Source organism: Martes martes (genome assembly GCF_963455335.1).
Source record: "Martes martes genome assembly, chromosome: 8".
In the NCBI taxonomy this organism is placed as follows: Eukaryota; Metazoa; Chordata; class Mammalia; order Carnivora; family Mustelidae; genus Martes; species Martes martes.
Window position 1 is genome coordinate 24,665,074 of NC_137895.1, and position 13,625 is coordinate 24,678,698.

Genomic DNA, 13,625 nt, shown 5'->3' on the forward strand with positions numbered 1-13,625 from the left:
AGCTTTTTTTTTTTGCATTATATTATAAATATAGGTATCCTTTCCTTTATGGATTGTTATACCTACTAATTTCTATAGAACATACAAGAATTAATACCTCATGTATAACCTTAATATCAAAATTATGAATGTTATTTCAGTATATATTATAGATTAAAATAGTTTTCTCCAAAACAGTTGAGCTTGTTTTGAATTAAGAATATTATTAATTTTTTTTGGTGCTTTTGAGTTGAGATTACAGTGCTTGGGGTATCTGTCCTATTGGTTGATTGCATTTTCATTGATAAAAGATTGCTTCTAAATCAGATAAAGAGCAGTAAAAACAGTATCAGCTTTCTAAATGATAAATTAATATTTTCAGCTCTTGAGATCAACTTGATATCTGTTCATATCACTATAAATTATGTCATAATAGAATACATTTATCAGATATATAAATATAATTTTAATCATAGGTTTAAAAGTTTTTTTATTATTAGGATTTTTATCTGAACTTTCTCATTCTTCCATTGAGCTGTACTTATATTTTGCCCCAAAGGTGACAGTCTCTTGATGATTTTCTTACTTTCGTATATTATTATAGCAGAAAAGACTTCTTTCTTAACATCCTCCACATCTTGCATGCACATATGTATTCTTACTTACAATGTTTTAGATATTACTTTCTGTGTATGCTTCTAGATAGATTTTAAATATTTTGTTCTAATAATGTTATTGTGATTTGTTTGGGATTATCTAAAATGTAAAATTAATATGGGAGAACAATTATCTTTTCATTATTTAGTCTTCTGTACTTGAGTCATATATCTCTCAGTAAACATTTACATAGTTCCTATATATCTCAGATTTGTTTTATAGTTTGGTTATATTATAGGTAATAGGGATTTATGTTTTATAGGATTTATGTTTCTTCGTGTGACAATACATGCAAGATTCCCTTTTAAGTTTCTCCCAAGTTCACATTTTATAAGTAAATAGAACAGAATAGAAATGCCGAGCAGAGAGCCTGATGCGGGGCTCAATCCCAGGACCCTGAGAACATGACCTGAGCCGAAGGCAGAGAGGCTTTAACCCACTGAGCCACCCAGACACCCCTATTTCATTTATTTCTACTGTAATCTTTATCATTTCCTTCTACTAAGTTTGGACATTGTTCTTTTCTGGCTTCTTTAGGTGTAAAGTTAGGTTGTTTAGTTGAGATTTTTGTTGCTTTTTACTTCTTTCCATTGATACAGCAATAATAAAAGATTTCAGTTGTCTCACTGTGTTGTATACAAAACCTTACATTATCTGCTTGGTTAGTTATTAAAATGGTCACATTTTGTGGTAGTCTTTGCATCTTCCTACATGGTATAATAAGTGGAAGGACTGAGAAATAACTGGGTTGCAGAGTACCATTTCTGTAGAACTATGTTTTATACTTTTGCTTACAGTAAATACATTTACATTCAGATATTATATAAAGTCAACATGGATAACTTTGAAACTATAATAAAACTTATATTACTTATCATTAATAAATAATATAGTAGCCCATGAATTCAAAAGTGAAATGCTCTTGTCTCTTCTATTTGTGATTACCTACAAATACCTTCTTTCTCCTTTTTTTTTCTTAAAGGATTTAAATAAGCGGTTATCACTGCCTGCAGATATCAGAATACCTGATGGATATCTTGAAAAATTGCAGATAAACAGTCCACCATTTGATCAACCAATGAGCCGAAGGTCTCGTAGAGCTTCTTTAGTAAGTTTTCAGTCTCCTATATCTATGCTGTCAAATCTGTTCGTTTGATTTTTCTGGGTGTAAACATTTTACATTAATTTTTATATTTACTTTTTGAATAACTAAATTTTATTACATTCCTTTTTGGATTTTATTGCTTTCCAGTTCTTAAGGGTTTAAAAATATATATTGGAATATAAGCTATAGCCTATTTTAGTTTTTGGAAAAATTTTATTGATATATGCTAGAAGTAAAGAATAAGTACTAAATATATAAATATATACTAGGAATACAGAAAAGTACATAAACCATAATTGTATAGCTCAGTGTATTTTTGCAAAGTTAAGATACCTTGTAACCAGTACCCAAATCAATAAAAGAAAATTACCCAAATCTAAGGGACGCCTGGGTGGCTCAGTGGTTTAAAGCCTCTGCCTATGTTTTCCATTGTTTTGTTATATAATTTTGTTCATATAATGCTTATAGAATATTTTAATATCTCAAGACTTTTTAAAATCTTCATATACATTCACATTCTTATTTAAAAGATGCTTTTGTTACATCTGATTATTCATATTTAAACTTTTGAACTTTAATTGGCTATATAAATTATTTTTGGATATATAAATTATTAAAATACGTTTTATACAAATATATAAAAATGTATATTCAAGTTTATATTATACAATATACATGGAAGAATAGACTACGTATTCCTTTTTTTGGGCTGGCCTCTTGCTGAATGTTATGCTCATGTTTCTTCTAGTTTGTTGCATATAGTTATAGTTCATTTGTTCTTATGATTGCATGGTATTCCATTGTATACTATACTTTATTCAGTCTCCTGTTGATGGACACTTAAATATTTGGGCTGTTTTTAGTTTTTGGCTATTACCAAATAGTGATTCTATCATCATTCTTGTACATGTATTTTGGTTAATATATGTAAGCATTTTTGTTGAGTACATACCTTGGAGTGGAACTCTTGGATCAGATTGTGTGCATATGTTCAGCTTTCCTAAACACTGTCAAAAGAGTTTCCAGAGTGGTCATACCAGTTTACACTCACATCATTATTTGACAGTTCTGTTAATTCTCCTTAGCCAATTTTTGATATTGTCTTTTTTTAAAAAAAAAGTTTTAGCTTTTCTGGTGAGTGTGTAGTGTTACCTTATTGTGGTTTTATTTGCATTTTTATGATGACTAAGCTGAATACCTTTTTATTTATTTTTTTAAAAGATTTTATTTATTTGTCAGAGAGAGAGCACACAAGCAGGTGGGCAGAGTGACAGGAAGAGGCAGAGAGAGAAGCAGGCTCCCCGCTGAGCAAGGAGCCTGATGCAGGACTCGATCCCAGGATCCTGGGATCATGACCTGAGCCAAAGGCAGTGGCTTAATCGACTGAGCCACCTAGGCGTCCCTCGGCTGAACACCTTTTTAATATTTAGTGGCCATTTAGATGTACCATCTTTCGTGATTTAATTGCTGAAGTCTGTCATCTCTTTTCTTCTGGTTTTTCTGCCTTTTTCTCATTGATCTATGGAAATTCTTTATACATTCTGTATAAAGAAACTGTGAGTTGTATGTCTTGCAGATATCTTCTCCTAGCATGTGGCTGTTGACCTTTGCAATTGCATTAAGCATCACTGATTGAAAGGTCAGCTTTCCCTGTTGCAGTGTCACCTTTGACATAAGTTCAGGTGATTTTATATGTAAGGATCTCTTTTGGATGGTTATAGTCCTATAGAATGCGTGCATATTAAAGTGCTGTGGAACAACAGAAGAGAAAGTAAGTAAAATGACTTTGCATATCACGTGCTTACAGAGGAGAAAGTGCTTGAGCTGGCTCTAGAAGGATGGGTAGGAACTTGTCAGGTTGATAACGGGTAGAAGGGTGTTCTAAGCAGAGGAAACTTGATGTACTAATACCCACGATATGAATGTAGGTATGTTGGGGAAATTATAACTGATATGAAGGGTAAATGTGGAATAAGATTAAAGAATAGGGCTTGAAAGAATAGAATAAATCCAAACTGTAAAAAGCTTTGGCTGTCAGGCCAAGCACGAGTCTGAACTTCATTCATCCCATGTGATGGACCTCAGAGGTATTGATTTAAACAAGGGCTGACATAATCACATTTTTGTTTCATAACAGTGGCTTCAGGAAAAGTGTAAATGAAGTAGAAGGACAGAAAGACTAGAGGCAGGGAGATAGATTGGGAATTTATTCAAAATTCGGGATGATGCGGCAGTCATGTGGAAATGGGAAGTAGAACCCAGATCCTCAGACCATAGAGATAAAATAGGCAGGACCTTTGGTAGTCAGCTGAACTTTGTGTCTGAAGGAGGAGCAGTTGGTGAGGATTCCTGGATTGCTAGCAGTTGCTATTTTTCTTTTTACATATTATATCATGGGATGTTTTTATCCACCAAAAACTTGTGTTTGGTTACATATTCTAAAGAATAAAATTACCTTATGCTGTGTCTCACATGAGCACATTGTTACTTGACATTCATCATTGTATAATAAAGTAAAAGTATATATGGTGCCAACTGGATTTTGGTGTGTAGGTTTATGATCACCATAGTTTTGTATCACTGCCTGAGACATTTTTTTTTAAGTAGTTTGCCATTTGATTACCCATTTGAAAGTGTTCTTTGGCTATCAATTTTTATCAAAGATTAGTACTTGGGAACCAATTTTGGAGTTATTGAATGTTCACATTGGGACTAAAGGTATGATTTAATTACCACATAATTTTTAAAGCTGTCCTTTATGAGCTGTCTTTTCCAGTCTACATGAAATTAAGGAAAACAGTGCCCTCTAATGAATGTTAAGTGATGGAGTTTTTATTGTGGTTGAGTATTCCTACTCATCTTCCTTGGTTTTTGATCCAAAGTGGTTTATAGATTTCAGATTAATTATGCCAGTTGTGTTTTGGTTTCTACTAATGCACCCTTTTCATTATTTGTCTACCTTGCTAAACTAAACCATGTGGTTTCTTTTGAAGTATATTAGGAAATTATTCTTTGCTACGTTTTTGTATGAAGGGAAAGGGTTAAGGAATGGATGGAAAGGGGATGGGAGAAGAAATACATTCTTCACCTGTGTTAGAGCATGTTTCCATGGATAATACAGTCCTTTTATTGCAAAATTTATTTATTTTAGAGAGTGTGCATAAGTGGGGGGAGGAACAGAGGGAGAGGGAGAGAATCTCAAGCAAACTCTGTGCTGAGCACGGAGCCCAGTGCAGGGCATGATGCCACAACTCTGAGATCATGACCTCAGCCAAAAAAAAAATTTTTTTAAAGATTTTTTATTTATTTGACAGAGAACACAAGTAGGCAGAGAGGCAGGCAGAGAGAGGAAGGGAAGCAGGCTCCCTGCTGAGCAGAGAACCCAATGCGGGGCTTGATGGGATCATGACCCGAGCCGAAGGCAGAGGCCTTAACCCACTGAACCACCCAGACACCCTGACCTCAGCCAAAATTAAGAGTCAGATGCCTTACTGACTGAGCCACCCAGGCACCCCTGGATAATATACTCTTTATCTAAAAAAATAAAATATATTTTCAAGATAAAATATAAAATTTTAACCTTGTCTTTCTAGAAGTATAAAACTTTATATTTTTGCATATTTAATAGCAATATATAACCAGTAGAGTAGGAAAAATAATATAAATCCTTTGAATAGCAATTAAGAAACAAATCACAATTTCTGATGAAAAGAGACCTCTAGTAGGGCTAATTGTGTAATCTATTATGATTAGATGATCATAAGTGTATGATCATCATTAGCAGTAGCAGCAGCCTAAAATGAACCTTCAGTATTGCTTGGCTACCCTATGTTGTCTTTCTCTGGTTAATCCTTCCCCTCTCACTCTACACAGATGTCCTGTGTGATAAAGAAGAGAGAATCCATTAACCAGAAACCGCCCTCATTTTTTTGAATAACAAACTTGCAAATCTGTCTCCACTTATACACATTCTGCTCTTTCCTCCTTTTTTTTTTTTTAAGATTTTATTTATCTATTCATGAGAGAAAGCGAGTCATAGGAAGAAACAGGCTCCCCACAGGGCAGGGAGCCAGATGCAGGACTAGATCCTAGGATGCCAGAATTGTGACCTGAGCCAAAGGCAGATACTTAACCAACTGAGCCACCCGGGCACCCTCTTTCCTTCCTTTAATTTTGAGGAACTGTCTTTCTTCCTATCCCTTCTCCTCAGGATGATTTAGAATATTTTTGTCATCCTTGTATACTCATATATGTTCAGTTTCCCTCTCTTGACTGAATTCTTCCCATTTTTATTTAAATACACTTTTCATTTTAGAAGAGTGTTAGATTTATAGAAGAATTTAAAAGATAATATAAAGAGTTCCCATACATATACCCAGGTACTACTGTTACTAACATTTTAGTTTAGTGTGTCGCAACTAAGGAAATAGCATTTTCTATGTTACTGCTATTCCACACTTAATTATTTCCCTAGTTTTCCACTAATGTCCTTTTTATGTCCCAGGATCCCATCTAGGACACCACATTACGTTTAGTTTTTTTTATCTTGTGTATTGGATTGGTGAAGTGCTGTTTAATATTCATTTATGGTTGAGTAGAAGTGAGCTGTTCTAACTCTTAACATATTTAGTTACACGTTAGATTAGTGAGTGGAAAGCCCACATGCCAGTAGTCAAGATTCATTAGAGCATTGATTCACTTAGAGTGATGGCATGCTGGGGTGCCTGGGTGGCTCAGTGGATTAAAGCCTCTGCCTTCGGCTCAGGTCATGATCCCAGGGTCCTGGGATCGAGCCCCATGTTGGGCTCTCTGCTTAGCAGGGAGCCTGCTTTCTCCTCTCTCTCTCTCTGTCTGCCTCTCTGCCTACTTGTGATCTCTCTCTGTCAAATAAATAAATAAAATCTTTAAAAAAAAAAAAAAGAATGATGGCATGCTCAGTGGAATTTTTGTGAAACTGTTAAGTGCAGCTCTAGTACATTGAAAGTCTACATATGAAAATATGCCTCATTATATTGAAATTATAGGTTTTACACATTCACAGAATCTGCTCTTCCTAGCAATGATTTGGATTCCTCATTTATGGCTTGAGCAATATATATCATATATAGTTCTTTCTTATTTGTAAGAGTAGGTGAAAAAGTAGTGTATCAAGTCCTGATGTCTCTTAGAAATAGTAAATATATCATGGAGCGTGGAAGTGAGACTCAGAGTCCATTCACAATTTCATGTACCTTTGGTATATTATGAACAGAATTAAGATAGTAGTACCATACTGATGGTAACAGTAATTTTTGGAAGACAAAATTAGCAAGTAGAATAAAGGTTCTCAATCTCTTTTCTGCCCCGGACATTTCTGTCAGTAACAGTAGTTCCATAATTCTCACAAGGAGAGAAATGGATGTTTGAAAAAAATCTCCCTTTGTCCCCTGTGTTTCTTATGTATGCATTCACTTTTAGGATGGCATCTGTAGAACTTTTGCACATACTTCATTTGTTTTTAAGCTCAGACTATATTGCTAGCATGTTAATACCTCTTAAAGAAAGCACTTTTGTCATGAGTACTGGGTGTTACATGTAAGTGATTAATCACTAAATTCTAATTCTAAATATATTACACTTACATGTAAGTGATTAATCACTAAATTCTAATTCTAAATATATTACACTATATGTTAACCAGAATTTAAATAAAAACTTGAAAAAAAAATCTTTACAGCTGTGATATGGTGATTATGTTGGCAGAGCCAGAGTAATCTGGAAATTTCCCATAATGCTCAATACTACTTACACGTTATATTTAATTATAAAAAGGCTATATAAATTATAATTTATTTTGGATTTTTAAAAAGTTTTCATGTGCTTATGCTATAAGAGTTACCTGAACAGGAATTTGATTAGCTGGCCAAAAAAGCCAGCTATTCTCTTGGAGCAATGAAATAACAAAAAATTATCTTCATTTGTTTGGAAAGTAGAACTAAGGAGATTTTTATATTTTATTAGTATATATAAAGTTAGGGCTTCTGGGTTGCTCAGTTAGTTAAGCATCTAACTCTTAATTTCATCTCATGTCATGATCTCAGAGTTTGGGATTAAGCTCCAAGCTGGGTCTGTGCTCAGCAGGGAGTCTGTTTGAGATTCTCTCCCTCTCACTTTGCCCCTACCCCAGCTTGTGGTGGCACTCTCTCTGTCTCTTTTTCTCTAAAATAAATAAATCTTTAAAAAATAAAATATAAAACTTACTGTTTGATTCCTTTAGCTATTTCTGTTTTTATAAAACTTTTAAACTATTGTAAAGTAACCTAATGGTGGAACTCAGTCTAGATTGTGAACTCAGGAAAGCTGGAATCATTTCTGTCGTCTTCACTGTCTCCCCAGTACCTAACATTGTACTTGCTAAATGTTGAATAAATGAGCTTTGTCCTCTGTCCTCTGAATAATTTCTGTAGGAGAGCATGTCAACAAGCTAGTCATTATATCTATTGTTAATCTTGTCATGTTCAGCAGATAAAAATGCAAGCAAAATTTTCTAAAAATTCCATTTAAAGATTCAGTAAGTAATATTGACATGTAATTATTAAAGCCTTAAGGCTGGAAATTATTAAATGAGGTGGTTACACTTTATTCTGGCAGAATTCACTAGTGTAACTGTACCTTTTGTCAGAATTCCCTGCCTGCCTGCATGATGAAATTCAGTAATGCTCTTTATCTTATAGATTGATTATTCAAATTTAAATTCAACTTTATAATTAGAGTATTTACCTTTTTAAAAAACAAACTTTCAGAATATTTTAATGATCTCACTGTCATTCTCTGAAGAATGACTTTGTTATGTCAATATTTGATTATCCCTTAGTTTATTCCTTATATACTTCATTTGATACAGTAATCTCTATAACATTTTTATCTTTACAGTGAATTTGTAGTACACTTACATGCTCTTTAAGGCAAATATCAGCATTTTTGTCATAGCCACTAGACCATTGGACCAAAGTGTATTTAATGTTTTAAAGGAGTGCTAATATTTATTTACCTAAGATAAAAGAGTGAACAAAAAAATTTCCCAACTCCTGTTAAGAAAAAGTTTCTAGCTTGCAGTTATACTTTTCTTTGTGGTTCTTATTATTATAAGATATTTTTATTTTTCTCAGGGTCATTCATTGTTTTGTTTATACTAGTTTCCATTTATTATCAATACAGTTTTTTCCCCTTCATTTAAGATAGGACACAAGACTTAAAATTCAAGGCAGAAGTGCAGTAGTTCCATATTTGTGAGTTTCATGAATTCTAGAGATAGGTCTAAGAAAATAAACACATTCTACCATAGTTTATGTGACCCTAGCAATTAGCTTTTTTTCGAAGTAGTTGTTTGTGATCCTAGCTAAATAGGCAATAGATAAAACACTAAAAGACTATTCAGGATCAGGCTCTCATATACGAGATAGTGGGCTATTTGCCACATTTTCCCTGTTAAAGTTAAAAAACTCCATTTGTATTTGGAAAGTGTTACCTATTGTAGTTTTACTTTATTATTCTGCAGTTACTGATAATAGAAAGCAAGGACTTAGTATCTCTCAGTCACATATAAGACAGTGTACATGGGTGGATGGTGTGTGACAGTTCCAAAATCTCATTTTTTAAAAATAAAATTGCTTAAAAATACCACATAGCGAGAAGAATTTGAGAGGGCAAAAAGTTTTGCAGTCATCCATTAATACCATCTGAAGTGACTGAAGTTTTTATTAGTTTAGCAAAATTGAATTAAGTACTATTAGACATACAGTTTTCCTCATGGCTTTTGACATGATATAAATCATTGTAACAAAAGGATAAAAAATGTGTCAGTTATGCTTTACTAAAAACAAAATTTAATTTAAAAAGATAACAGCTTATTTGGGGGCCCTGTGCTATTTTTGGCCTTTCAACTTTGGGCAATTTACCCTACTAACATGGTAAGTGATGTTAAGTCAAATTGTCAAGTACTGTTTTTATTTTATTCAACACCTGTGGAAAAATTGCATATTTGAACCTTTAGAATTGGACTAAAACATAGTATTTAAGGACCCAGTGTTATTTATACAACTTTGAGAGCTGAGATTGTGTATTAAAAAAACATTGTTTCCTTTCACTGGCTATTTGTTTAAGGGCATGAGCACCATTCTCATTGAGAAGTGAATCTTTAATAGACTATTGCCTTTTCTAGGACCTACAAAGGAGTAAGAGAAAGCAATTTTAAGAAAATTCTTAATTTATCTGTTGCTGCTCTCTCAGTCCCTAAGTTTTCATCTCTGTAGTTTTTCTTTTTCCTTAAATTTTTTTGTTGAGGCTTTTTGTTTTTAGTTTTTAAATACTAAGTTTCCATTACATATTTGGGTGTATTCCATCTACTTCGTTTATTGACTTCATACAGAAATGAGGCAAACAAGCTCAAGGTTTAAAAGCAGTGGTTTTACAAACTTATTTTTAAGGACTTTTTGAGAAAGGGTAGGGTGTCAGATTTAGAATTACTACTACTGCATTAGTTTCCTGATCCATAATGGAGTGTGACTTGCACTTGTCTTTTTCTTTGCATTTTGGTTAGAAAACCTGAAACAAGTAGTATTTTGTTGTTTGCAGGCTTTCCTAGGGAAGTCGAAGGTTAGTGAAGGAAAATATGTAGGAAAATTACTTACTTTGCAGTTTTGCTAAAAAGGAAATCATGTAGTTGTCTTTTATAAAATTCTTTAGTATCTTAAAATGCCTGTGGTTTCTTAAAATCTCAGGGCCTTAAATGAAAACATTTTTTTCTTAGCAGAATGTTAACCAATCTATATAAAAAGATGATTTGGCAGTTTTAATTGTGAACTTTGATGTTTTAGAACCTTTGAATGTTCCAACATTGGATGTATTTTAAAACTTGACATATGTTCAACAATTTAATTATAATCAGATTTTTCTATTTCAAGACACTCTAGATCAGGAAAGTTTCAGAAGTTGAGGAAGGGGGGTGCCTGATTGGCTGAGTTGGTAGATCATGTGACTATTGATCTTGGGGTCATGAGTTCAAGCCCCATGTTTGGTGTGGAGCTTACCTTAGAAGAAATAATAAAAATAAAGTGCACTCTTTTAAAAAGAAAAAGGATAATATTTTTTTAAAAATTGAGGAAGAGACAGATAGAAATATTAAGAATACTAAATTTATAATTGTTTGCTTTCAGTCAGAAATTGGGTTTGGAAAAATGGAAACCTATATCAAATTGGAAAAGCTTGGAGAGGTAAGCAAATATTTATTTCAATAATATATAACACCTTTTTTTTTCTTGTTCATTATCCAAAGTTCACAATTAGTCTACAGATTTTGACAACCTAGGGGGAAAAATGTAAGCACTGTTGTCTATAAAAGGCCACAGAATGTTAGAAGGAAGAAAACCTTCAATTTTTGAAATTATGGCATCAATTTGAAAGGAAATGAGTATTTTTTTTTTTTTTTTTTTTTTTTTTAGTTTGTAATCTTTTATTGAAGCAAAAAATACTGTGCTTTCTTGGTAACAAAATAGGCATCTGTCTGTTAGCCTCCTGGTAGTCTGTTGTCTGTGCTGTCATATGGAAAATTAAATGAGTTCAAACCTGTGAGAAATCAAAACTTTATCTCTAAAGTTGAAGACACATCTTATTGAAAGTTAAGGAAATTTTTGGCTAAGAAGACCTTGGTTTTCTTGAACTTGATACTAGTCCTGACTAATTTCGAAGTGGTCTTCCTCCCAAGGTGAGAAAGGGCCAGGCAGAAGATAATGGAATTAGCTAATAGGGAAGCTTGAGAGAATTTGTGGGCTATCTTGGCAATAATAGAAGAAATCTCCTGTAGAATATATTTGAATATATTTGTTCTTTAAAGGAGAGTGAATATACGCAAATTCTGAAAAGTCTGAGAACTGATTAAATTTTTCTAATTTAACATTATATCAGTTACATTTTCAGTTTTCAGTTAATATGCTCAATTAGTTGCCTCAAAGTCCACATACCACTGCAGGGTAAAGTACCTTTGATTCTAAAGCTACTGATCCAGTTGTTAATCAGATATTCTCTCTAGGTTTTCATACCTTGAGGCACTACATAGGGTTCTAAGAATATGAAAGCTCTGCATATGGTACTGAAAGTCCTCTTAGCTATAAGAAAACCAAGACAAAACGTTGTAAAGTTTTCCTTGCAAAATGTACTTTAACATATGATTACAAATTAGGAATTTAGTTAGGGCTCTTTATTGTATAGATGCTATAGATGGACTCAGGATATTTTGATGTGTCTTTCAAAAATATATTTTATAGGGTACATATGCGACAGTATATAAAGGAAGAAGTAAATTGACAGAGAATTTGGTGGCATTAAAAGAGATCCGGTTGGAACATGAAGAAGGTGCACCCTGCACAGCTATAAGAGAAGGTAAAATTTGATCTTTGTGAGCAAAATGAATAAAAGAGTTTATATAGAATGTTTTAAAACCAAAGCTGCATAACAAGAGTTCATTTTTTTGTAAGTAGAAAGAGCTCAGAGATAGATAACTGGGAGATATATTTAGACATTTAAAAAGCTAATATTTAAAGTCAAAATATTTAACAGTATTAATTATTATCATATAGTGAGATACTATGAAGTCATTAAAAATTATTGTCCTGGATAAATATTTGACATTGGGAAATGTTATGTATTATCTATGGGGGAAGGAAACTATAAATTAATATACATAGAACGTAAATACCAGGATACCATTTTTTTTTTTTTAAAGCTAGATTATCCAGAAAATGGCTTGAAGCAACTCATGAGCAGTTTGGAGGGAAAAAATGGTATCCTAAACTACATCTAAATTAATCTTATATGTCTCAATAAGTTACTTTTGAGGAAAAAACAGAAGAAGATATTATGGAGAATATTGTTGTAACATTGGGAACAGTTTGAAGTATTAAAAATAAACCCAAAGCCATAAAATGAAAGGAAAAAAAATGATTCTATTAAAATTTGTACTGTACTATAGATAGCATAATTTATACTATAGATCCCACTGGTGAAGTTTTATTTTACACTTAAGAGAATCTTAGGGGCACCTGGGTGGCTCAGTGGGTTAAAGCCTCTGCCTTCGGCTCAGGTCATGATCTCAGGGTCCTGGGATCGAGCCCCGCATTGGGCTCTCTGCTCAGCGGGGAGCCTGCTTCCGCCTCTCTCTCTCTGCCTGCCTCTCTGCCTGCTTGTGATCTCTGTCTGTCAAATAAATAAATAAATAATCTTTAAGGAAAAAAAAAAAGAGAATCTTAAACTCAGTTCATGTGTTAAACTTCAGATTTTTATAGTATGGCTACCACAGACTAATTGACTTTTTTTTTTTTTTTTTTTTTTTTTGCAGTTTCACTATTAAAGGATCTAAAACATGCAAATATAGTAACCTTACATGACATTGTTCATACAGATAAATCTTTGACTCTGGTCTTTGAGTATCTGGTAAGCATTTAATGAAAATTCAGTATGTACTTTTACAATAATAAGACATAGGAAATTGAGTTAACAGCTCCAGGGCATAGCTGTTGAGTTATTGATATTTAATTAATTATGTGTTGTGCATTCAATATCTTTACTCAAAGGAAAAAACGCTTTTAAAAATTAAATAGTATTGAGTAAATCAGCCGTGCCTTCTGAGAAGTATGTATCACATAGTAAAGTACTGTATTTTTTTCAGGATAAAGACCTAAAACAGTACATGGACGACTGTGGAAACATCATGAGTATGCACAATGTAAAGGTGTGTTTTAGTGTGTCATTTTAAATAGCCCTTATATTTTTCAAACATAGAAAGTAACAGGAATATATAGAAATAGTAATTTTAAGAGTTTTCAAAACATACAAATATGTAGTGTGTGGA

At 33.0% G+C, this 13,625-nt stretch overlaps 1 protein-coding gene across 2 annotated transcripts in view; it reads left to right on the forward strand.

Annotated features, from left to right (window-relative positions):
• The window catches only part of CDK17 (cyclin dependent kinase 17), a 113,921-nt gene that overhangs the window by 83,262 nt on the left and 17,034 nt on the right, over positions 1-13,625 (forward strand). For both annotated transcript variants that reach the window (XM_080810765.1, XM_080810764.1), the window contains exons 5-9: positions 1,619-1,744; positions 10,936-10,992; positions 12,043-12,157; positions 13,113-13,207; positions 13,443-13,505. In XM_080810765.1, the coding sequence (XP_080666891.1) occupies positions 1,619-1,744; positions 10,936-10,992; positions 12,043-12,157; positions 13,113-13,207; positions 13,443-13,505 (456 nt within the window). The remainder of the gene's footprint in view (positions 1-1,618; positions 1,745-10,935; positions 10,993-12,042; positions 12,158-13,112; positions 13,208-13,442; positions 13,506-13,625) is intronic.